This window comes from Triturus cristatus, chromosome 4_2 (assembly GCF_964204655.1).
Source record: "Triturus cristatus chromosome 4_2, aTriCri1.1, whole genome shotgun sequence".
Lineage (NCBI taxonomy): Eukaryota > Metazoa > Chordata > Amphibia > Caudata > Salamandridae > Triturus > Triturus cristatus.
This window is the reverse complement of record NC_140586.1, coordinates 839,694,802-839,721,670: the sequence shown is the minus strand read 5'-3', so window position 1 is coordinate 839,721,670 and position 26,869 is coordinate 839,694,802. Positions and strand designations below refer to the sequence as shown.

At 44.6% G+C, this 26,869-nt stretch overlaps 1 protein-coding gene across 1 annotated transcript in view; it reads right to left on the bottom strand.

The window, feature by feature from the left end:
* The window catches only part of LOC146835223 (E3 ubiquitin-protein ligase HECTD3-like), a 387,450-nt gene extending 365,478 nt beyond the window's left edge, over positions 1-21,972 (bottom strand). Inside the window, exon 1 of the mRNA XM_085602812.1 lies at positions 21,172-21,972. Coding sequence (XP_085458938.1) covers positions 21,172-21,504 — 333 coding nt within the window. The 5' untranslated portion in view covers positions 21,505-21,972. The remainder of the gene's footprint in view (positions 1-21,171) is intronic.
* Between the last annotated feature and the right edge of the window lie 4,897 nt (positions 21,973-26,869).

Sequence of the window (26,869 nt, the reverse complement as noted above, 5' to 3'; positions counted from 1 at the left end):
GGGAGAAGTTCGTGGTGGGTCTAAAGCAGCTGGGGTTTTGTCTGTAAACAACAAGCTCTCGGCATTGCGCAGATTGTAAAACCCCTGTCCCGGCTGTGCACGTCGGGAGGGGCCAAGGAATGCAGATTTAAAATGGAGCGGCTGGAATGAGAACCCGTGCGCGTCCCTTGTGATGGTTACCGGATAAATAGAGGCGGTGAAAGTGAAACCTAACGTGCTGACACAATAATTAAAAACAAAAGTGAAACCTAACGCATGCGCTGGGTCAGGCGAGACCTAAAAAGGAATTCTCCCGTTTTAATCAGTCAGGACTCAGAGTAGACTTCAACAATGGACAATATCACATAGTTGGCATATTTATCTACTCAAGCAGTCAAGAGGAAGCATCCGCCCTTGTTCTGCTGCTTTATAGACTACGGCACCGCTTTTGACAGGGTGAATCGTATAAGATTATGGAGGAAATTGCCTGATGGAGGATTCTGCCAATGCTCCTACAGGCGATCATATCTTCATATCAGAGGACATGGGTCCAGGTCAAAACAAGCCCTACCAGAGCAACCTCCAGAGTAGCCACAAACAACGGGCTTAGACAGAGCTGTGATTTGGCCCCCCCTACTTTTTAATCTTTCTACAGCGCACCTGGGGGCCGCCATGCAAGGTGCAAGTCTGGTTACTCCAAGGCTGGGCAGTGTGTGAGTTTCTGTCCTGAAATATGCGGACGACATGGCAATTATGGACCACACCAGAGCCGGCCTACACAGAGCCCTTAACGCATTCCATTGTGACAACCAGGAGAATAATCTACAGATTAATAAGAGCAAAACCAAGGTAGTAGTGGTGGTGCAGGTAAAGCAAAAATGTGTTTACCTTCTCTATTTGCATGACAAAATACTAATTACATAACCATTCTAAATATTAACCTGTATTAACTGTTTGGAGTGTTATTACTAATCAAAATATGCACCTTAATAAACACAAATTACACGGGGGACTAAAATGCTAATTGCATGGCTAATAACTATTGATTAACTGTGGTACAAATATTAACTGTGTTGAAATAGAATTTGCATGATTTATGTTGCTTTTGAAATGGTTTGTGCTCCTGGTATTGCGGAATGGTGAGTATTATTGCTTTAATTGTTGCTAGGAAAATACTAATATATATTGGGATTAGTGTGGGTTTAAAAATTAGAATCTTCATTTCCGTATATTAATTATTTTTATGTTTGTTTTGCTTAAGTTGGCATTCAGGCCTACTAGGCCGCGATATTCAAAATGGAGTTCGGAAGTGGCCACCGCGAGCGTGAGCGCGATGCCTACTGCGCAGACTCGGATGGCTCTGAAGATCTCCAGGCGACCTCCAAATTGAACTACGTGTTCCTTGTCAAGGATAGGAACGTGGAGGATTGCCAGGACTCAGCTAGTGTGAATGACAGAAAATACAATGACGACCTGTATTGAGAGGTCTACATGTTGTTACTTGGGAACTTTTCGCATGAGAACTGTACAAACTAAAAAATGACATATTCAATTCCCTGAGAACCAAGAAAATCTGGAAACAGAGTCCAATATTTCAAATCTTAGGGGCTTAGCCAATTAGAACTCTTCTGCTCTTAGAAAATGTTGCATATTTTCCTAGAATTTACTATATAAGGGAACTTTAGAAGAGGGTGGGTAGAAGTGCGTTCCGAATTTCTGTTGGTGACTGCTAGTGAGGAGGATTGATTTGCTAGCACGATTGCCTGGTCCTTTGGATACCTTTGGGACTGTGTCATGCCGAGTGAAAGAACTTTTCCCGGACTTATTTAGGTCTTAGCCTGCATTTGATTGGACGATTTCACCAGAAGGGAGTATTGATTTATGCAGGGCTGACGGGTTTTGGGAAATGGTCACCGGTATCAGAATGTAGGTAAATATAATTGTTATGCAAATTTGTGACAAAATGTTCATTGAACTCGAATTTGATTAAATGCGGACTATGCCAACGAAAGAGAATTAGATAAACTAAACATTGATTAACAAAAATGAGTTTGTGATTCTTTTAATAAGGTATTGATTATTCAAAGGTTCCGAAGCTTTAATGTGTTTTAGCTGGTTCTAAATCACCATCAACCAGTCCAACTAATTGGTCCATCGACCAAGTGGTGGAGTGCCTTGATGTTAAAGTTAGGATTTTATAGGTGCAGATGTATATATTGTAAAGAATTTTCTTCCTATAGATAATAAGGTACCCCCACATGTCCAGTGCTTCTTTTTCTCCTGTGCACAGATTCGAGTGAGACGTACGAGTATTGGTGTTATGGGCCCCACCAATGAATGCCTGTGTGAATGAGTTAGTATGATGTCAGGTCTGTGACACAAGGAGGATATGTAAAATTGCCCTTTTCCGCTGGAGCAATTTATCTGGTAGCAAATTGATGGTTGTATTGTATTGGTTTGGTGATTGATTGATTGATGTTCTAACATTCTATGTTGAGTCACGTTGCGTTCTATGTTGTTTTGAAGACTTCCGGGATGTAGGAAGTTGGACGTAGACGCTCAGGATTGGTGCGTTAGTGTAAGTCATGCTGGGACAGGAGAATTACAGAGTTACGTAGACGCTCCGGATTGGTGCGTTAGTGTAAGTCACGCTGGGACTGGAGAATTACAGAGTGACGTAGGCGCTCCAGATTGGTGCGTTAGTGTGAGTCGCGCTGGTATTGGACAGAGACCAGAATAGTCGTAGAGAAGCGATTCAGGAAATCTAGCGATTCAGGATTAAAGAATAAGAGAAATTATGTATTACGATCCACCAGTGAAAAAGTAATGGTTTGGGAAAATCAAGAACCTGGGGGAGGAGCCTAGCGCTTGACCAAGATGGCCGCGTGAGCCTTGAGCTCCCGCTACCCTCGCGCCCTCCGGCAATCATCCTGTCCTAAATCCTGGTTTTCATGCACGGAATACTGCAGATGAGAGACACAGCTGTGGCGATTGACGTTGTCCGGGCCGAGATCGCCCACCGGGGACCGAAGTTGTGCATGGCGGAAGATTGCAGCCTACCTCCGAAGGATGCCAGGGGCTTGCGTTGGCAGGATACCCGGCCACTAATTGAACAACAGCGGCCTCGGGAGGTGTGAACTGACGGACTGATGCCGCTGCACTTTCACTTTCGCTTTCTCGCCTCTTTGTTTGCGCTGGGTTGGGAGCGCTCCATGCGGATCCGCTGTTGTCTGGAAGACCTCCACTGGATCCTGACTGGCTGCTAAAGTCCGAAGTTTGCCCTGCTTCCTCTAGCTGAGTGAGGGACATCTATTTGCGACTGCCCGTCCTGCGGCTCGGGATGTCGACCAAAACGGAGGCAGACAGGTCGAAGTCCAAGACTACCAGGCGGGGTGGCTATATCCAATCCAATAATATGGATCGTTATGCCCAGCAGAAAGGGTCACCTGGTGGATCGGGACAGTCGCTGGAGGCACAGAAGGCCGATTCGCCCCCAGCCTCGGAGTTATCATTGCAGGATATCAAGGGGGCGATAGATGGGATGCAAACATCGATCGGGCGACAGTTTGAGGCCCTGGCGCACAAGGTGGACACAATCTTGGTGGATGTCAACTTGATTCGCGCGGACCTGGGCAAAACCAATGAGAGGGTCAAGTCCCTGGACCTCAAGACTACTGGCCTTGCGGACGATGTCTCGGAACTCCAGGCTGAGGTTCGTAAGTTACGAACCGCGAATGACCTCTCCGCCCGCCGGCTTGAAGACTTTGAAGGTCGGGCCCGGCGCAACAATGTGCGCCTTATTGGGGTCCCGGAAACCTCAGAGGAGCACTCCGTGGATTTACTTGTCGAGGACTTGGTGGTGAATCATCTTGCGCCTCAGGGCCTCGGCAGGTTTTTTGCGGTGGAGCGGGCTCGCCGAGTGCCTGGCGGACGGCCTAAGGTGGGAGCCCCCCCGCGGCCGATTGTAGCCCGGATCTTTAATTTCCGAGATCGAGACGCTATCCTGCAAGCATCGAGGGTGACAGGCCCGGTGCCTTTTCAGAATGCCTCCGTGAGCTTCTATCCTGACTTCACCCAGATGGTGCAGAAACAGAGGCAACGTTTTTTGGGGGTAAAGCGGCGGCTTCGGGAGATGGACCTGAAGTATGCCATGCTTTTTCCCCGCCAGGCTACGTGTGGTTTATGACGATCGGACTTTCTTCTTCGAATCACCGGACATGGCAGGGGACTGGTTGGATGCGCTACCGCGGCGACAGCCTGGCCGGGACAGTGTGGATGGAGTGGAAGGAGATCGAGATGGCCAGAAGTGATATCTCCGGTGTCGGCTGACTCGGCTCCGGACAGTGACTCGCACCTTACTGCAGTACTGGGAGGGCGGCGGGGGGAAGATAGGAGCCCTTTCCTCCCTTGGGGTCCTTTTCGTAGATTTGTTTTTGATGGGGCGACAGGCACACTGCAAGTTGGGGGGGCTTAGTAAGCTGACGCAGGGGTGCAGGGAGGGGGGGGGGATTCGGGATGTGGGGGTTGTTGTTGGGGGTGGTTTTCTTTTCTTGCAAGGCGTAGCAATGGTTGTCAGTATTGTCCGATCGTGGTTCTCTGGGGGGGGTGGGGGTCTCTTTGTGTTCAGGGATGGGGGATAGGGGCTTAAACATAATTAGCTGGAATGTTAATGGCTTAGGGGATCGTATTAAACGGGGGATCGTCCTGCAATTCTTGAAACGGACCTCGCCAGATGTGGTCCTCCTGCAGGAGACCCACCTTATAGGGAATACGTGTTATGCACTTAACAGAAAGGGTTACAAATTCATTGCTCACTCGGGGTTCTCCACGGGCTCCAGGGGTGCGGGCATACTCGTCAGAGCTTCCCTACCATTTGAGGTTGACTCCACCATTGCTGACGACAGGGGGCGCTTTGTGGCTGTGGCAGGGAGGTGGGAGGGTGGAACGTTGGTATTGGTTTCTGTTTATGTCCCTCCAGCCCTGCAGGCCTCCACGTTTGCTGATCTGGGCAGGGCCTTGTTGGAACTCCCCGAAGGGCTGCTAGTGGTGGGAGGTGACTTCAATGCGGTTGGCTCTGGAACGCTCGATAGGCACCCGCCCAGAGACATCGGGGGTGCTCAGAAGTGGCTTCCCGACTTTATAGATACTTTTGGTCTGGTAGATTGTTGGAGGCTACGACACCCCACTCAGAGACCATATACCTTCCATTCCGGGGCCCACGGGAGTCTCTCTCGGATTGATTACTTGCTCACTCTGGCTGCCCACGCCTCTTTGGTGTCTGAGGCTAGGCACATGGCACGGGGCATATCTGATCACTCACCGGTGTGGGCCCGTCTTGATAGTGGCCGGGTGGGGGGGGCAGGGTGGCTCCCATTAACCCCTGGTATTTTCATGACCCCAAGATGCGCAGTGCGTTGCTGAAGACAGTTGACCACTATTTTCAAGAAAATCAGGGTTCGGTTGAATCAGCGGTGTCCCTATGGGAAGCTTTTAAGACGGTATTGAGAGGGGAGGCCCTGTCCTTGGTAGTGGCCGCCAAGCGGCGGAGAGACGCTGAGGTGACACAAGTAGAGGGCGAGATTGCTGCTTTAGAAGTGGCCTTGGGAGAGAATGTTGCACCGGCCACACTGCATAATTTGAGCTTGAAGCAATTGGAATATAGGGACCTGGTGACTAACGCTGCCAAGACCCTCAATAGAGAGCAGCAGGGTCGCTTGTACGATGTTGGAGATAAGGCCGGGAAATTGCTGGCGTGGTTGGATAAAAAAGAGCGTGTTCATCGTGTGGTGCCGGAGTCGTCGACGGCTGGGGGAGAGGTTGTCACTGATCCCGACGGTATAGTTCAGTGTTTCTCGGACTATTTTCGTACGGTATACACCTCGGTCTCGGACAGGCCCACTGAGGACTCGTGTGACCTTCTGCGAGACATCACTCTGCCCTGCCTTCCTGCCATTGATAGGGATGACCTCGATGGGGATATAACGGTAGATGAAGTGGCGTGTGCTATCCGAGCGTTGCGCTCCGGTAAGGCTTCGGGCCCAAATGGTCTGCCGATTGAGCTGTACAAGCTCCATCCTGATAAGTTGGCTCCTCACCTGCGCGCCATGTACGTGGAGGCGCGGGTGAATGGGTTTCTTCCGCTCGATCAACGGCTGGCGACGATTGTGGTAATACACAAAGACGGTAAGCCCCGGGACAAGTGTGGCTCCTATCGGCCGATATCACTTCTCAACGCCGAGCCGAAAATCCTTGCTAAGATCCTTGCTAACCGCTTGGTCCGGGTGCTTGGCGACTTGATCCACCCGGATCAGTCGGGCTTTATCCCGCACCGTAACACTGCACTGAATCTTAGACGCCTTCATGGAGTGATTGCTTGGGCGGGCACGATACAAGAGCCGGCTATCGTGGCGTCCCTCGATGCCACGATGGCCTTCGACACGGTGGAGTGGGCATACCTATGGGCTGTGCTAGCTAAGTTCGGCTTTGGGCCTGGATTTGTAGGCTGGGTGAGGTTGCTCTATGAGGGGCCTCTTGCTAGCGTCGTGGTGAACGGGCCGGTGTCGACACCGTTCGAGCTCGGGAGAGGCACCCGGCAGGGCTGTCCCCTGTCGCCGTTGTTGTTCTCACTTGCCCTTGAGCCGTTGGCGGCGTTGATACGATGGCACCCGGATATACGTGGGCTTCGCTGGTCGCCTGACCACGAGGACCGTATTTCACTCTACGCCGACAATATTCTGCTATACCTCGCCTCCCCTAAGAAATCTCTGATAGTGGTTTGTGACGTCTTGACTTCTTTTGGTAGGAACTCTGGTCTTGTCATCAATTGGGGGAAGTCCTACTTGTATGTCCTGTGTGGGGATGTCCCGCCTGTCCCGCGCAACTGCTCGATCCAGATAGCCCGGCAGGGCTTTTTATATTTGGGGATCTATATCTCCACCGACCCCATTTTACGATATGAGAAGAACTTGCTCCCTCCCTTGGCACGTCTGCGACGGGACGTGGCGGGCTGGCGGCGGTTGCCGCTTTCCCCCCTTGGCCGTGCCGCCCTGTTTAAAATGATGTCCCTTCCCCGTTTCCTCTATGCCCTGCAGAATACCCTTGACTTGGTCCCGGCCAGTTATTTCCGTGAGGTCGAAAGCCACCAGCGCGCACTATTGTGGGAAGGGCGTCCGCGCATAGCGATTGCTAAGTTGACGCTTCCGTGGTAAGACGGTGGTATCGCGCTTCCAGACATTCGACGTTATTACTGGGCCACCCAGTTGAGCGCGATTAACCATGGTGTGTATGGTCCGGCGCTGAGCCCTGGCTTCGCCATGGACCGCTGGTCGTCCGACTTAACCCTTACGGGGCCCACCAGGATGGCCGTGCGTATATGGAAGGTGGCGACGGATTCACTGGGCTGGAAGGGTAAGCTTACCCTTGCCACCCCTCTGTTTGACTCCGATATTCTTGGAAAGGTTTGGCATACAAAAGGGTTTGCGAAGTGGGACCTGATCGGTATATCCAGGGTTGGAGACCTTTTGGTTAAGGGTAGGATAAAGTCATTCGAGGAGCTGCAGAAGGAATATGAGCTAGGGAACTCGGAGTTCTTCCGCTACGCCCAAGTGTGCCACGCCTTGCGGTCAGTCCTGGTAGAAGGTGAGAAGGTGCCCGAGTCCTCTCCGTTGGAGGACCGGATCCTGGACGGCCATATGCCAGAGAGTACGATCTCGCTCATTTATAAGAAGCTTATTAATGTTCGGGCATATCTTCTTCTAGGGTTGCGCGACCAATGGATCAGGGATGGCCTTGAACTGGACGACGAGGATTGGCAGTATGCAGTTTCTTCTCCCAAAGAGGTCGCGATCCCCGCGCGCCTGCGGCTGGTGCAGCTTAAAATACTCCATAGGGTATACGTGACGGGGCATAGGCTGGTTCATATGGGTTTCTCTGAGGAGGGCTTATGTAAGAGAGGCTGTGGTATGGTGGGCACCTTTCTACATATTATTTGGGAATGTGGTGTGATCATGGAGTTTTGGAGGCGAGTACACGAGGTGATGGGGGAGGTGACGGGCATCGTCATGCAGCCTGAGGCGCGGTGCTGTCTCCTGAATGTTTGGGGTCCTACTGACCACGACGCGGCACAGACCCAATGGGTGACCCTAGGGAATATGGTAGCCAAGCGCGACATCGCACGTCTGTGGGGCTCTGATAGGCCACCTACATTGACAGCGTGGATGGAGAACATGGATTGGAGCATGTTTAGGGAGAAGACAGTGTATTGTGCTCAAGGGCGCCCTCGGAAATGGCACTCTGTATGGGGGCGATGGAACCAGTACAGAGGAGGCATATGCCTGCCCCCAGACCCGGACCCGCCCGAGGAGCAGCTCTCCCTTTAGCCCCCTTTTTCCGGCTTAGATCTCTTTGCTGAAGTGTTTGTCCTCTTGAGTCCCTGAATTCCCCTCCTTTCCCTTACTATAAATCTGTGTCTGTTGGACGAAACGGGGCTTGCTCCCCATGATGGGAACCCTTTTGGTGCTTATGGTGATTACCGCCTTGCTTGTGTTTTGGTTTGGATTTGAGTTTATTTAAAATGGAACCTTTGCATATCCTGTCAGTGAAATGTGGGCACTCATATCTGTTGTGTTTCTAAAGCTGCCGTACCTCCGGGTTGTCGGCTGAATAGCTGTGTCACTGATTTGCAAAATAAAGGTTTTGGAAAAAAAAAAAAAAAAAAAAAAAAAAAGAAGAACCTATTTAAAAAGGATAAGCCAATTGTGACTAGGGAAGGAGAGCTACTTCCTCCACCGAAGTCGCCCGTATCCTTTATGGTAGCGAAATATGGGTACCATACATGTGTTTGGCTAGACAATTGGGCAAAGTATACCAATGAAGATGGAAGTTCTAGCATTTCCAGAAAGTGGTTCATTCAGTTTAGCTGTATTAAGGAACCTAAGAGAAAGGATGATAAGGTTAGAACCGAGACCTAGACCTACTCAGTTTGAAGCTTTAATGGAATGGGAAGAAGAGATGTATGAAAGAACGGCAGCGGAGTGACAGAAGGTATAATTACATGTTTGGTAGACCGTATGGACAGGAAAGTCATGATGACAGAATGAGGAGATGGCGGAGTGCAAACATGACTGATGGGATGTTTCCATTGAGAAACGCTGAAGAGACTAGTGGCAGGAAGTGTACAGAGAAGAGAAACAATACAGGGGTAGAAGGTTACAAGTATGGTGTGAATGAGTCGGAGGATGATGTGCTAGAGGACATGTTTTATAAAAATCCTCCCCTGTATCAACCAAACTCCACGTTGCGGACGCCAAGTGCGCCAGTAAAAGAAACACCGCAAAATAAAACCTTTGAGCAAACGCCACCTGATTTAGGGAAAAATAATCCATTTAGAGACTATGAAATAGCACAACCTGTCAGGATGGTAAATGAAAATTCAGCTGAACTGGCTAGAACTACCCTGGAATTAACTGAGAAAAAAAGGGAATTAATCAAAAATATGGAAGCCGTAACTGTTCTTGTAACTATAGACCAGTGATGCCTGTCTTTGATAAACAGAAAGACAGTGAGCATTGTTTAACAGTCCCTTACAAAAGTAACAAACAAATCAAGACAGGAAAAAGTGATTCAGGAGAAAATCCATGGGGAAAATCAGTAGGAACCTCAGGGTTAAATACTCCTAAAAATCTGACAATGAATAAAAGTCCAGCAAGTAAGACGCCGATGACAACAGAATCGGCATCAGAGACCCCAGAAAGAAGTATGGAACGAATAAGGAATGAAACAATTCCTGTAGGTCCCACTTCTGATGAATTAAGCAATTGGTTAAGGAGTTTACAGCGAAAAGATACAGAACCTCAACCTTTAGATGTGGCAAAATTAAAAATAACGTTGGAGGAATTAATAGTAGGGACTATTCCCACTGAAAAATTAAAAGCATAGCAGGATGAAGAGCTAATGTTTCTTTGTAAAAGTATAACTTGGAGAGCGAGGAGTTTGCATGAGAAACTGGAAGAGACAGCAAGCGAAATGGGCATTGACTTTGAGAAAATAAGATCGTTACAGAGGCCCTATAGAGAAGATTTCTCTGAAAAGGATATTGAAAATTTGAATACTGCAGGAAGGTTAACTCAAATTAAAGAACTTATTGCCTTGCTAAGAAAATGGGGTGATGTGGATAGATGGAAAAGCAGGTGGTTTCGAAAGAGAGATGATGCAACAGATAAGACCTTTTCAGCGTTCCCGGTAAGAGAAAAGCAGACAGTGGTAACAGAATGTCTCATGAGGGAGATCCCAGGAGGAGGTTATGTGCATGTTCCCTGGACTAGACAGGACATTTTATCATTTACAAATGATTTCCCCAGGCTCAGGGAAAAGCCTGTGGAGTGGTATCGACAGGTGGAAAGGTTCGTTAAATTATCTAAAGTATTGTGGATAGACTTGAATGGTCTGTTCGATATAATTGTGCCGGCAGATCTATGGGCGGAATGTAAAATCACAGTAGGTTGGCCCACTCAAGAGTATCCTGAAACAGGTGCCCCTGATCCAGAAGTAATGAGGAAGTATGAACAGGTAATTACCTTTTTGAAAAATAAAGTGCCTCCAAAAGAAACTGATTGGGTAAAAATTGATAGAACTCACCAGGAAGTTAAAGAATCTGTTCATGCCTATTATGAAAGATTGCTGTTAGCCTTTAAGCAATACAGTGGTGATGAGAAATTGAGTGAGAAGGATTTAAGTCATTTTGTATATCGATTTGTTTATAGATTGAGACCTGAAGTAAGTGAAATGATTAAACAGCATACAGTAGATTGGCAAAATAAAAAGATTGATGAAGTACTGAGACATGCAAAATATTTTAGCTACGAAATTGAAGCAAAACAACGCAAGCTGAAAGAGAAGGCCATGTGGGCGCAGGTTAAAGTAGCAGAAAGGCAAGAAGCCCAGCTGATTGAGCAAGCAAATGGCATAGGCCATGTGAGACCAAAACCTAATATTGGAAATGGAAAGGGACAGATTCGTTTAGACGAAGCAAAAAAGAAGTGGCCATGTCATAATTGCGGAAAATTAGGGCATTGGAAATCCGAGTGTAAATTGCCCCCGAATGCTAATGGCGATAATGCATCATTGAACCCACAGGTGCAGAATGAGGTGAGTTGTCAACCGCCGCAACAGCAGCAGTTTCTTGCCCAACAGTGTCAGGTGCCATAGCCACCTTTTCCACAGAGCGTAAACCCTCAGAGATACAGTAATGAGACAGGATTCTACACCGAGGAACAGGTAACAAAGCTACCGCGCGCTAGTGATGTTTCGCAGTATTGGCTGCAGCGTGATGAGAGTGAATCAGAAGAGAGTTATTGACGGTGCCGAGGAGAGGAAGAGGAGTGCGTACTTGGCGCAACTCTAGAGGTAGACCAGACAGGCCCTGTTGTGGATGGAAAGGTAAATGATGAAAATATTACTTTCTTAGTAGATACTGGTGCTACTCGTTCAACTGTTAGATCAGCTGACATCAAAAATCTTCCTCTCTCGGATGACACAATCCAAGTAGTTGGAGTCTCCAATAGACAGATAAAAACGTACCTTACCGAGCCTGTTTAAGTTAAAATAGGGAAATTTACTGGCATGCACCGATGTGTCGTGTCTGATACTAGCCCTGTAAATTTGCTAGGGAGGGATTTGTTGTGTAAAATGAACTGCACGATTTTCTGTACTCCGGATGGCATAGCTTTTGAAACTCCTGATGAGGATGTACTGTATAGAATGACCATGGCAAATCTGGAACCCGAAGTTACTGAGGCATTTGTTGTATTTAACCCCGAGGAATTGCCTCAGGAATTGAAGAAAACAGTGAAACCCGAGGTATGGTATTTCACGGGAGAAGATATGGGATTGATGAAAAAAGTAAACCCTGTGAAGATAACTGTAAAAGAAGGAATAAGTTACCCGAATATTCCCCAATATAAATTAACACCAGAAATAATTGCAGGAGTGACTCCTGTAATAGACAAAATGATTGAACGGGGAATTTTGAGAGAGATAATGTGTAGTTCATGTAATTTACCAATTATGGGTTTGAAAGAGCCTAACGGAACTTTCAGGATAGTGCAAGACTTGAGAAAAGTGAATAAAATTGTTGTACCTTGTTGTCCCATTGTACCAAACCATTCAGTGATCCTGTATCAGATTCCCCATGATGCAGAATGGTACACGGTCATTGACCTGTGTCACGCTTTCTTCTCCATCCCATTGCACCCTGACAGCCAACAGATTTTTGCGTTCCGTTTCGGTGAACGTACCTTGGCATGGTGCCGAATCCCACAGGGGTATACAGAAAGTCCATCGATATTTAATCACATTCTAAAGAAATCCCTGGGAGATTTAAAAATGCCCGAAAGTGCATTGATGACCTACTGGTGGCATCGAGAACACGAGAAGCTTGTGTGATAGATACAGTTGCATTACTGAATCATTTGGCGGATGGAGGACTTAAAGTATCCCCATCGAAATTACAATTTTGCAATAAGGAAGTACAATATTTAGGTCACAAAATTGAAAAGGTCTGAGAAAGGTGACTGCAGACAGGATCAGAATAATAAAGGGAATGAGCGCACCAATAACTCAAAGGGAGGTGAGAATGTTTCTTGGAATGGTTGGATACTGTCGTCAGTGGATCAGTAACTTTTTGCTGATTGCAAAACCTCTGGTACGCTTGACGAAGAGTGATGTGAAAGACCCCCTTGAGTTGAACAAAGAGGAAATGAAGGCTTTTAAACAATTGAGAGACAGCTTGTGTGAAGCCCCGGCTCTTGGAATGCCTGACTATGAAAAAGAGTTTGAGCTCTATTGCAGTGAGAGAGATGGGTGTGCACTTTCTGCGTTAGTACAGAAGCATGGGAAATTAAGACGACCAATTGCATATTTCTCAGCTGTATTAGATCCTGTAGCTGTAGCGTTGCCTGGTTGTTTGAAAGCAGTGGCTGCTACCTGTAAGAGTTTGGAACAGAGTGAAGGAATTGTGATGGGATACCCTGTGAGAGTGTTTGTACCCCATGACGTTGCGATCCTTTTAACAAGGAGCCGCACTCAGTTCATGACGCATAGTCGTCTAACTAAATTTGAGAAAGTCATTTTGGGGGCTACGAATGTTAGCCTTGTGAGGTGTCTCAATGTAAACCCCTTAACATTGCTACCTGATGCTGTAAATGTGGAAGTGAAGTATGACATGGATCATGATTGCCTGGAAGTGCTTGACTTTGCACCAAGCCGCGTCCGGACATTAAAGATGTACCTTTGTAAGAAAGTGACTATGTGATGTTTGTGGATGGGTCATGTCTGAGAACTGAAGAAGGAATTTTGAGTGCAGCGTACGCAGTATGTACTATAGCGGCTGTATTGAAAGCGTCATGTCTGAAAGGAGTGAGATCCGCTCAGGTTGCTGAATTGTTTGCATTGACAAGAGCATGTAAATTGGGAAAGAATCCGAGAGTCACTGTGATTACTGATAGTCAGTATGGATTTGGATTGGTGCATGATTTTGGGCAGATTTGGTCTCAAAGAGGGTGCTTGACGTCGAGTGGAACTCCTATAAGGAATGCTGAAGTGGTTGGCAAGTTGCTTGAGGCGATACAGCTGCCTAAGCAATTGGCGGCAGTAAAGTGCGCAGCCAACTCAAAAGGTGCTGACTACGTATCGGCGGGTAACGAATTTGTAAATGACACAGCGCAATATTGTGCGCGCAACCAAAACTCAGTCAATCGGAATCAGGAGAAGGAAATGAACTCATGTGCCTTACTTTTTACTAACACATGAGCACTTGGGAAGAGGTGAAGCAGTTACAGGAAGAGGCAGGAGAAGAGGAAAAGAAACAGTGGATAAAATCAGGATGTGCACCACGAGAGGCAGACAGAGTTTGGGTGTGTCAGGATGGAAGACCAGTAATGCCTGATAGCATGATCTCTACCATGGCACGGATGTACCATGGACAAGCACATTTGGATAGGGATGTTATGATTAGACTTTTCAAGCAGACATGGTATAATGCCAAGTTTCGGCTTGTAGCTGAGAGCCTTTGTCAAAGATGTCTCATATGTCAGCAATGCAATCTAGGAAGGAAAACATTGGTGAGTTTGGGAACGACGGGAGGGACGTCCTTTCACCAGAATGCAGATTGATTTAATTGAAATGCCCCCATGTAATCGGCTAAGGTATGTTCTAGTAGTTGTTTGTCTGTTTTCATGCTGTGTGGAGGCGTACCCAACTAGAAGGAGTGATGGGGTTACTGTAGCAAAACTCCTATTGAGAGAGTTCATTCCTAGGTTTGTTTCCCAGTTACGATTGAGTCAGATAGAGGAAAACATTTTCAGAATGAAATCCTAAAGTTGACTTGTGAAGCATTGACTGTACAACAGAAACTACACTGTGCCTACCGTCCAGAGGCTTCTGGAGTAGTGGAACAGATGAATGGCACCATTAAAAACAGATTGGGAAAAAATGTGTTTGGCCACAGGTTTAAAATGGCCTGATGTCTTGCCTCTAGTGCTCATGACTATTAGATCTATCCCTGATAGGAATACTGGACCCATGAAATTGTTATGGGTAGAGCGATGAGACATGTTTTCATTCCTGTCAACAAAACTACTGCCTATATCTGATGATTTCGTGTTGGATTATTGCAAGGGGTTGGCTGATTCCGTTCATTCTGTGTTTCATCAGGTTGGATCGGATGCAACCACCCTTGAAAAGAAGCCAGCTCATGATTTAAGTCCAGGAGACTGGGTGAGGATCAAAGTGCATAGAAGGAGAAATTGTCCGGTCCCACGTTGGGGAAAACCACGTCAAGTGATTTTGACCACGACGGCGGCTGTGAAATGTGCCAGAGTAAAGAATTGGATTCATGTGAGTCATACTCTCCGAATCCCTAGTCCAGTAAATAGACCCGAGGAAGAATATTTGGGAGAGTCAGATACCAGTTCGGAGTCAGAATCAGAAGAAACTAGAACAAGACAAGCTCCGAGAAGGGGAGAGTTAGAACCAAGTCAAGTTACGAAACCAGCGAATTTGCCATTAAGGAGACGACTGGAAATTTAGGATACTAGCTCCGAATCAGATACTGAACAGGTGAGAGTACAGGAAAAGGTAAAGGAAAATATTGAGGAAACGGACAAAGAAATCCTTGATAAAGAAGCCCCACATGCAAGTACGAGAGAGATTCCAACTGAGGTCACTGTTGCGGAAGACCCCCGAGGAGGCGTAGGGAAAACACATCCAGGTAGAAGAAGGTACAGTTAGCCAGCAGGAAGATTGTGTGGAAGAAACACGAGGAGGGACAATTGTAGATTGGGAACAGGAGGTCGTGAAGGGAAAATCCAAAGAAGGTAAAGGTCAAACCGAGACCGAATCTAAAGAAAGCGAAGGGGAAGCACAAGAAGGACGAGTCTTAAGTAAGAGAGCTTGGAAAACTGAGCGTGGTGAGACGGGAAATAGGTTGAAAAGGCCATCAAAAGAGGAAATTTGGCAAAACAAAATAAAAAGACTGAGGTATCGATTGACAAAGAGTGAAATCATCTAAAGCAGAACAAGTGAATGAAGTGTCCAGCCAACAGAAATCAGAAGACACTGATCAGGCACATTGAAGAAAGAGTAGCAAATTAAGAAACCCAACCAGAAGTATAAGTCACCGGAATGGACGTATGTGGCACTTCCTGATGTACAAGAGGAAGCAGACAGCCAAGAAAGTCTAGGTGTGACTGTATCGGAAGTGGTTGAAGAGGAGGAAGATTCGGAAATCCTGAGAGTTATCTTGTCTGATATCAGAGAAGAGACGGATGTTCAGGAAATTCTGAACCAAGATTGTGGAAACAAGGACAAAGACGATCAAATGCCAGACTGAAACTACAAGAGGAAAGATGCAGAGAGATTGAATTACCGGATAAGACATATAACCGAAAGAACCAAGTAAGCGCTTAGAGCCTTGGGTTTAGACAGAAGTAAGTTGTGAATAAAAGAGGCTAAGTCAAAAGACACTGATCATTTCTGAAATGACAAACACAGAAAGTAGAAAACCTACATGTGGGTTCCTGAGAAGATGGTGCAAAGTGTGTTGTTGTTGTACAGGGTTACTAATACTTTTATGGATTGTATTAGCTATTATAATTTTGTTTAGAGTAACATATGAAAGGGTAGAGAATCACACTGAGAATAAGACTAATATAGAAAAGGTTTATGATACTCATACAACTAGATTGGTAGATAGAACTGACTTACATAAGGATAGGTCTATAACTGATTTTTCTAATAACATTTTTTCAAAGTTATTGTATGAATATGTAAAGACTATGGATGTTAGAGATTGTTATATTTGCATGCAATTACCTGCATCAGTATCAGAGGGTGTTACCCATCACCACCTTCCTATGACATATGGAATAACATGTAGTGTATTAGCGAGTTTGTTTTATAAAACAGAAAAATTAGACTATTATTATTCTTATGTAGATAATATTTTCTCACAAGTACCTGTAGTTCCTGAACTAAATAAGATAAAACCTGGTAAAGTTTTAGGTGAATTTGTCTTAGAAACCAGAGAATTAACTTTAGAAGAAGTGTTTAAGAATAATCTTAATTATAGTCTGAGGAAGGAAGAAAAGACCTTCTTGGACATGGTAGAAGAGAGGAGAATTAAGATGCAAAGAAAGATACCTGAGGGAAAAGGAGAGACAACAGTTTGGGATGTTGAAAAGGAAAAAAATTTGAAGGCAGAAACCAGTCCGGCTATGGCTTTAGATTGACCTCAGAGAGGGAAATTGTGCATTAGACTAAATGAATCTTCAGGGGCTCGTGAATGCCATGAAGTCTATAGAATCATGGGAGGAGGGGGATTTAAAGGAAGAAACGATCCGGTATTCCCTGGATTATATTTCATCTGCGGGAACAAAGCTTATTATCGGTTGCCGGACCATTGGTATGGCACATGTTACCTAGGCCTGGTCTTCCCAAAAATATTTCATGTGGGAAGGGGAAAAGATGGTGTGCACGAGATAGGTAGGCAAATAACAGCACTGATACCAGCCGTTGGAATATCTCTGAATTTACACAAAATTAGAAAATTGTCTACAGTAGTGGATCGCTTTTCAACAAGCACTGCTGGAGGGTTCTTACTGGTGAATACCAAAATGGCTGCCCTTGATATTATTTTGGCAAAAGAGGGAGGAGTCTGCAGAATGCTGAAGGTGCAATATTGTTGTACTTACATTCCTGACGAGAGTCAAAATTTAAAGAAATATATTAAGAACATAACAGATTTGCATGAGGAAATTGTTCCACTGGAGGTTGAAAGTGTTTGGGAAAGGATTGGTAAAGGGTTTTCTACTATAAAAAGCTTCTTAATAAAAATAGGTAATTCATTTGTAGGTAAAATTCTAAAGCCAGTGACTTGTGTGGTAATACTAATATGGATTCTAAGACTAGGATGCGCATGTATAAAAAGAAAAAAGTTACAAAATAAAAAAAAAGAAGTGGCACAGAAAAGAGAGAAAGAAACAAGGGAACGAGAAATGGGAGATATAGAATTGGAAGAATGGAAAGAAAATATGTATAAGAAAACAAGAGAGGATGAGATTGGGGAAACCATGATGTGACGTAACAAAATGTAAGAGAACTGAGAATTCATTTCCATAAAAATTAACTTGAAATTTAGTGGGATTTGTGGTGATATTAAAAATCACCAAAGGGGGGATTGGTGGAGCAGGTTAAGCAAAAATGTGTATAACTTCTCTATTTACATGACAAAATACTAATTAAATAACCATTCTAAATATTAACCCGTAAATATTAACCAGTATTAACTGTTTGGAGTGTTATTACTAATCAAAATATGCACCTTAATAAACACAAATTACACGGGGGACTAAAATGCTAATTTCATGGCTAATAACTATTGATTAACTGTGGTACGCATATTAACCGTAGGATGTGTTGAAATAGAATTTGCATGATTTATGTTGCTTTTGAAATGGTTTGTGCTCCTGGTATTGCGGAATGGTGAGTATTATTGCTTTAATTGTTGCTATAAGCTAGGAAAATACTAATATATATTGGGATTAGTGTGAGTTTAAACATTAGAATCTTCATTTCCGTATATTAATTATTTTTATGTTTGTTTTGCTTAAGTTGGCATTCAGGCTTACTAGGCCGCGATATTAAAAATGGAGTTTGGATGGCTCTGAAGATCTCCAGGCCACCTCCAAATCGAACTATGTGTTCCTTGTCAAGGATAGGAATGTGGAGGATTGCCAGGACTCAGCTAGTGTGAATGACAGAGAATACAATGACGACCTGTATCGAGAGGTCTACATGTTGTTACTTGGGAACTTTTCGCATGAGGACTGTACAAACTAAAAGAAGACATATTCAATTCCCTGAGAACCAAGAAAACCTGGGAAGAGTCCAATATTTCAAATCTTAGGGGCTTAGCCAATTAGAACTCTTCTGCTCTTAGAAAATGTTGCATATTATCCTAGAATTTACTATATAAGGGGAACTTTAGAAGAGGGTGGGTAGAAGTGTGTTCTGAATTTCTTTTGGTGACTGCTAGTGAGGAGGATTGATTTGCTAGCACGATTGCCTGCTCTTTTGGATACCTTTGGGACTGTGTTGTGCGAAATAACTTTTCAAGGTCTTTTGGGTCTTAGCCTGCATTTGATTAGACGATTTCACCAGAAGGGAGTATTGATTTATGCAGGGCTGAAGGGTTTCGGGAAATGGTCACCGGTATCAGAATTTAGGTAAATATAATTGTTATGCAAATTTGTGACAAAATATTCATTGAACTCTGATTTGATTAAATGCTGACTATGCCAACGAAAAAGAATTAGATAAACTAAACATTGATTAAACAAAAATGAGTTTGTGATTCTTTTAATAAGGTATTGATTAATCAAAGGTTCCGAAGCTTTAATGTGTTTTAGCTGGTTCTAAATCACCATCAACCAGTCCAACTAATTGGTCCATCGACCAAGTGGTGGAGTGCCTTGATGTTAAAGTTAGGATTCTATAGGTGCAGATGTATATAATGTAAAGAATTTTCTTCCTATAGGTAATAAGGTACACCCACATGTCCAGCGCTTCATTTTCTCCTGTGCACAGATTTGAGTTAGGCGTACGAGTGTTGGTGTTATGGGCCCCACCAATGAATGCATGTGTGAATGAGTTAGTGGGACGTCAGGTCTGTGACACAAGGAGGATATGTAAAATTGCCCTTTTCCGCTGGAGCAGTAGTGTTCTGAAAATAGCCACATAAAAGATAAACTTGCTGGCAACTGTGAGTTCTGGTGACAGGAGCAGTGCCAGTTTACAACTACAATGGGGTTTGGCTCTCAGAGGGCCACACCAGCCGCTCACTTAGGGCATCTCAGCATAAAGTGCAACTGTATTATCCACACACTGAAGAGACTAAGCAACCGCCTGTTAAGTCCAACTGTACAGCCCATATTGACAGTCCTGAAAGTAAAACTGATTCTGGCCATCAACTATGAACACTTGACGTTCCCAGGTGCCCTGGATAGGCTTTTAAATGCTGCACAGATTAAGACAGTGCTGTTAGTCCGCGGCATACCAAAAGAGCAAGGTTGAAGTTGGAGCTTGGCCTTGGGAGGCCAGATTTTGCAAACTAGGGGGACCTAATAAAGTTTTTCATTAGGTTCTAGCGAGCCCCTGAAGATTCATTCAAATACCACCTGAGGAAGATTTCTGAGGAGGAGGGCTCAGCCAGTCAACTAGAAGAAGATCAAAGCAAAAAGCCTGCACTCCCTCGAGACTTTATCCGCCTGGAAAAAAGCGGTGAACAGGTAGGTGTTGGTACCCTCATTTGAAAAGGATTTGGCAAATTTTGGAGCCAGTCCCACCACAGCACCATTGGACGCATCATACATCTTGGGGAAAGCACAATCTTACTTTTATGACGCCTTGTCAGTCCAGGCCTGCAGAAAAATCCTCTATATGCAGCTTATCGCTTTACCTATCTCAGACTTTAATCCAGGCTGGGCACGCAAATAGGAAGCCGTTTCATGTAGGTTATGTTCGCATCGGAAAGAATCCTGGCTGCATCTTTTGCTCCAAATTGTCTGATGAGCGACGCCGCCTGCTTCGCACTATTTTCAGGGCAAAGGGAGTTAGGACTTGCATGGAGGCTTCGACATGTGCTTCACTGAAAATACAGAATGCAATCTAGCTAGACTGGGGAAGTTCACAAACTATTAGGTTTGCGCTCACCGAGTCTTCAACCGGCTAACACATCACACTTTAAATACTGACTCCTTTTTATCTTGAATATTATCGGTAAAACCAGAGGGATTTTACTCTTGCATCCGTGTGACTAATTTAACAATAGGTATTTAATTAGACCGCACTCTGCACCTAACTCTTTTTAATGTTATAGCACAATATGCTCCATTAACGTCAAGCAAGGGCCCTAATTGATATTCTGTTTTAAAAAAATATTATGGACTTCTAAGTCTTCGCTTATTTATTGGTTTTAGGATGCGATATGTTTATTTTTAGGTCATATAGTTAATTATATATAAGAATACGCCCATTACAAGGAAGGGTTGCATCCACACTCATTGCATTTTATAACTTTAAGTGCAACTCATACCGACTTATGGGTTTGCCTGAGGTTGAGCACCACATCTATTTTATACATGAGGTCAGAGGGCGGGGGACGAATAGTTGTATATCTTTTACTGTAATGATTTTAATTAATCAAGTGGTTAATAAATAAATTGAAATACTATAAAATGCATCACTTCCCACAATTCTAAAATTAAACTAGCAGGCCCAAAACCCATTCTCTCACCTGGGTTTTGAATGTATAACTTACTCTATTCTGCGAGCTGTACTTCTGACTCCAATCAATTGGTCCAATTCTAAAAAGTATACATGATCAAAAAAAAATAAGGACCAGAGCATTGCACCCAAGGTGACATCCGGTAGTTTTAGTAAAGAATGTTCTTGAAAATATACACTATCCTGACAACTGCTTTAAAGTGCACCACTATTTAAATGTGCTCCATGCAAGCTCCTTCTGACACACAGGCAACAACACAGTGTCCGCAAAGCATCTCCTTTCCGACTTTAAAAGTTGACAGGTATGCTCGTGCACTTGCTGTTAAGAACATGAAGTAGAAATCTGAGGTGTACCTTGTTCAGCTTGACCCAGAGCCCATAGTTGTTGCAGTATTCATCCCCAGTGGCCCGAATGCACCCTCCTTTCTTCACCTCGATGCTCCCCCGGGACAGCTTCTTCTGGCTCGGCTTGCCGTCGGATGGGGACGCAAAGACCGGCAGAAAAGTGCCCCTGCTCGCCGAGGAAGAGGAGGGCGAGGAGGAATCCTTGCAGATCTTGTACTGGACCTCGGAGGGCACATAGCACAGAGCCTCGGGCAGGGGCTGCCCCCCTCGGAAGCAGGCGATGCAGTCCAGAAGGAAGCGGATCCTGCCCAGCAGCAGGTGCGGGGAGTCCTGCTCCACCATCAGGAAGCGCTAGGGTCCTTCCCGGGCGAGGCTTCAAGGCGCCTTGGACTGCAGCACTATGAGGACGCCTGGGTCTGGCTCCCGGTCCGCTAGCTGCTTGTAAGCTTCTGATGCAGGCTCCTTACTGTGCTGGATGTCGGGGAGCCCCCGGTCAGACTCCTTCAGTGCAGCGAGGGGCTTCCCGGATCACTGCAGTCCAGCGAGTCCCGCTTCAGCCTCTCCACCTGTGCTTCAGGGTAGATGGACGGTGGCAGTGGCATGGTCCAGGTCAGTATAAAGGGAACGACGGACTATGCTGACAGCGCCCTGCGCCCCTTATCCCATACATCAGATAGCATATAAGGGAACTGTCCCTAAACAAACTTGCATTAAAAAGACGCAGCGCGCACTGTGGAATCCTCCCCACTGAACGACAGCGGGGAGGTGCCTACGAAACCGGTTGTACTTCCTGGTTATCAAAACAAAAGTAGGACTATCCTGACCATGCCTGGACGCATGTAAATATAGGGGCCATCCTCGAACGGGGATTATCAAAGAGCTTTTGGCAAACAGAGAAGAGGGCGTCAATATTGAAGTGTATCGTGAGTATTGCACGATTCAGGCAGACGTTTGAAGCCGCTGCGGCCATCATACAAAGGGCAACCTCATAATTTAACAAGCATTTGCAATGCAATAGGTCTCGCATTAGGAAAGTTTGAGCTTTTTGTATTGTAAATTGACTAATTTTTTATTTATGTGTTGGTATTTAAAATATTGAAATTACTCATGTACGATGTTAAAAGTTTTAACTGTTGCAAATGTGACACCTATAGCATTTGTAATGCAATATGTGTTGTATTTACGTGAGTTAGATGTATTGATATTACAAATAACAATGGCTTTTAATTTTTGCAAATAATTAATACTTAAATAAAAGTTAATGTAAATTATAATGGCAATCGTTTAAACTTTTGTGAATAACTCTTGTGAAGATTATGTTTAGTGTATTTAATTGCGCCTAAAATCCAAGAACAGAAGTTAAATATTATCATTTTTTTTGTGCCATTTGTAATAAAGCCTAAATATTGAGAGAACATATTAGAGCCAGTTGTTGTTGAATGGTTGTACAGATTGATACTGTGGTGGCGGTGAGTGATGTTGTGGTGGTGTCGAGTGATGCTGTGGCGTTAATTGATGCTGTGGTAGCGCATAGTGATGTAGTGGTGCCCTTGAGTGATGCTGTGGTGGTGCTAAGTGATGCTGTTGTGATGCGATAGATAGATAGAGTGCAATAGTCCAATAGATAGATAGATAGATAAGATAGATAGATAGATAGATAGCTAGATAGATAGATAGATAGATAGATAGATAGATAGATAGATAGATAGATAGATAGATAGATAGATAGATAGATAGATAGGTAGATAGATAAAGAGTGAGGGCGATAGATAGATAGAGTGTAATTATGTAGAATATAATTATGTGGCACTGAGTGGTTTTGTGTGGAGTGTATGTTGATTTTAGTGGCGTGTAATTATGTGGCATTGAGTGTTATTTTGAGTGTATCTTGCATTGTTTGCATTGTAATTAATTGTCACTGAGTGTTATTTGGAGTGCATGTGGCATTGAGTGTAGTGTAATTATGTGGTGTGTAATTATGTGGTGCTGAGTGCTATTTGAAGTGTATGTGGCATTGAGCGCTGTGTAATTATGTGGTGTGTAACTATGTGGCACTGATTGGTTTTTGGAGTGTCTGTTGTATTGAGTGCATTGTAGTTATGTGGCATGTAATTATGTGGCTCTGAGTGGCATTCGGACAAGGCCCTCCACGACCTGGGCCCCAAGTTCCTCAACAGCCGCCTGACCTTCCACAAGCCCACCCGCCAGCTCCGCTCCGCCAGCCTCGCTCTCGCCACCGTCCCCCGCATCCGCAGAGCCACCGCCGGAGGAAGATCCTTCTCCTACCTGGCAGCCAAGACATGGAACTCCCTCCCCATCCACCTCCGGACAACGCAAGACCATCTCGCCTTCAGGAAGCAACTCAAGACATGGCTGTTCGAGCAGTAGCGTTCCCCCCCCCCCCCCCCCCCCAGCGCCTTGAGACCCTCCGGGTGAGCAGTGCGCTATACAAATGCCTATGATTGATTGATTGATTGATGTTGCATCGAGTGCAATGCAATTATGTGTTGTGTAATTATGTGGCCCTGAGTGGTATTTGGGGTGTATGTTGAATTCAGTGGAGTGTAAATATGTGGCCTGTAATTATGTGGCAGTAAGTGGCATTTGCAGTGTATGTTGCATTGAGTGCAGTGTAATTATTTGGCGTGTAATTATGTGGCACTGAGTTGTATTTGGAGTGTATGTTGCCTCTGGTGAAGTGTAACAATGTGGTGTGTAATTATGTGGCACTGAGTGTTATTTGGAGTGTATGTTACATTTAGTGCAGTGTAATTATGTGGCACTGTGTGGTATTTGGAGTGTATGTTGCATTGAGTGCAGTGTAATTATGTGGCGTGTAAATATGTTGCACTGAGTGTGATTTGCAGTGTATATTGGATTGAGTGCAGTGTAATTACGCTGTGTCTAATTATGTGGCTCTGAGTGGTATTTGGAGTGTATGTTGCATTGAGCGCAGTGTTATTATGTTGCGTGTAATTATGTGGCATTGAGTCATTTTTGGAGTGTATGTTGCATTGAGCGCAGTGTAATTATGTGGAACTGAGTGCTATTTGGATTGTATGTTGCATTGAGTGTAGGGTAATTATGTCACATTTAAGTAGGTGGCATTTACTGGTATTAAGAGTGTATCTTGCAATTAGTGCAGTGTAATTTTATGATGTGTAATTATATGGCATTGAGTGTTATTGTTTTGTGGGTTTGTCATATTGTGTGCATTGTAATTATGTAGCATATAAATATGTGGTGCTGAGTGGTATTGTGTGGAGTGCGTGTTGCATTTAGTGCAGTGTAAATCTGTGGCGTGCAATTGTGTTGCATTTTGTGGTATATGTAGTGTATGTTTTATATAGTGCAGTGTACGGGAGCAGAGAGTAGAGAGGAGTGGATGTAGTGGCAGGTAAGAGTATTCGGTGTGTTTCTAGTGATGTAATATGTATCCCTTTGAAAAATAAAACTAACATTTTATTTTCCTTTAAGGTGTTGTTCCGAATATGCAAAAAATATAAATGAATCTTAAATTCAATATTTCCTGTTTTTTTGTTTTCTTTAATGTTGTGGCTGTTTTTTATGCTGTGTAATAAAAAGTGTGCCGATGTCTTTCGAAAGTGCTGTTGTTAAGAATGTGCTTGTTTGTTACGTACGTAATTGAAGAGCTGGATGGAGCGCGTTCAGGAGCAGAGAGTAGAGCGGAGTGGATGTAGTGTTAGGTAAGAGTATTAGTGTATGTGTTGTAATGTAGTGAATGTATTCTTTGTTGTTGTGTGGTGCGTAATACGTTATATTTCCAGCTGTCCTATTACTGTGTGTTGGTATGTTGCTGGTGTGTGTTTCGTATTAATATATAAGGCAGTTTGCGAAAAATTTAAAAATGGTAAAGGAAAATGGTATGTATTAATTGTTTTGGTAAATATAGTTGGATAAGTTAGCACTGTGTTTAGTATTGAATCTGCTAACGTGTATTTTGTTTTTGTGTTGCATGTTCCCGTTGGTAGCAGAGAGGCGAAAGGATCGTGAAAGCATGCAGACACTAGTGAGCAGTGGAGGTGCTGGAAGGTAAGAATGTTTTTGCTATTAGTGTGTGCGAAGTGTATGTGTTGTAATGTTGTTCATTTTATTTTTCTAGTGATGTAATATGTATTTGCCCTAAAGCTTAAATTTAAATACATTTCCCCTTTAAGGTGTGGTTCCGAAGATGTTAAAAATATTACTGAATCTTATATCTAACATTTGCTGTATTTTAGTTTATTTAATGTTGTGTCTGTTTTTTATGGCGCGTAATAAAAAGTGTGCTGGTGTGTATCGAAAGTGCTGTTGTTAAGAATGCGATTGTTTGTAACGTACGTAATTGAAGAGCTGGATGGAGTGCGTACGGGAGCAGAGAGTAGTGCGGAGTGGATGTAGTGGCAGGTAAGAGCATTAGTGTATGTGTTGTAATGTAGTGAATGTATTTTTTATTGGCGGTTGGTGCGTAATACGTTATATTTCCTGCTGCCTTATTATTGTGTGTAGTTATGTTGCGGGTGTGTGTTGCGTATCAATATACAAGCGAGTTTGTGAAAAATGTAAAAATGTGTAAGCAAAATGTTATGTATTAATCGTTCTGTTAATTGTATTCGGATATGTTTGCGTGGTGTTTAGTACTGAATGTGCTAACGTGGATATCGTGTTTGTGTAGCATGTTTCTGTTGGTAGCACAGAGGCGAAAGGTGCGCGAAAGTATGCAGATTTTAGTGAGAAGTGGAGTTGTTGTAAGGTATGAATGTGTTAGCTATTAGTGTTTGAGAGCATGTTTTTTGCCAATGTGTGTCCATGAGGAAACAATCTCTCGGCATGCTGTGGCGGGGGCGGGGAAGCGCATTCCAGGCGGGGGAGCGGACCCTTTGAAGTATGATGCCGAGGCTGTGGCTACACGTGCACGCGCCAGTGGGCTGAAGCTCTTCCCCAAACGGATTGCATGGCGGCACGATGCACGTGATTGTGCGCGTACTCGCCATGCAATCCACTTTTGGGGAGGCAAGATGGCGGCCGTTACATCGGCTGGCTAAGCAAGCTCTAGCACTCACCTGAGCAGCATCCCCTATCTGCATAGCTCCTCGCCTCGTAGCATCGGGGGGAAGAAGAAGAGACGCGGCTCCCTTACCTCTATTGCGTCTGTTCTGGGCAGGGAGGATAATCCCTTAATGCAGTGCTCACTGATTGATGAGGCGGCTAATATTATGACATTTTCCCTCTTTGACGGTAATTCTCTGACTTTGACAGAGGGGAAACCCGATGGAATTGGTAGGGCGGCTGTATCCCAGGAGAAATGCATTGTGGGTAATGTAGTTCAAGATAACACTGCACAGAATGACTTGCCTGAGCTATTTAAAATAAATTCTGATACTCAAATCAAACAACCTTTTCCTGATCAAAGGAGGTAGGGGGGAGGGGAAGAGGGGGGTTTTTGTTCTTGTTTCTTCGACAAATTTGTTACGAATAGACTCTGAGTTACAGCAGTTGGAAAACTACCTTTTTAGAGAGGGAAAAATGTTATTCATGTCTTTATATGTGATATGGATTGCGGAGATCTTTGTACATTTTGATGACGGGTAGGTTACGGATTTGCTCTCTTAACATCTGTGGTCTTAATGATAGGAGGAAACGGGGGATGTTGGCAAAACAACTACGTTTTATGCGGATCGATCTGTTATGCCTTCAGGAGACTCAC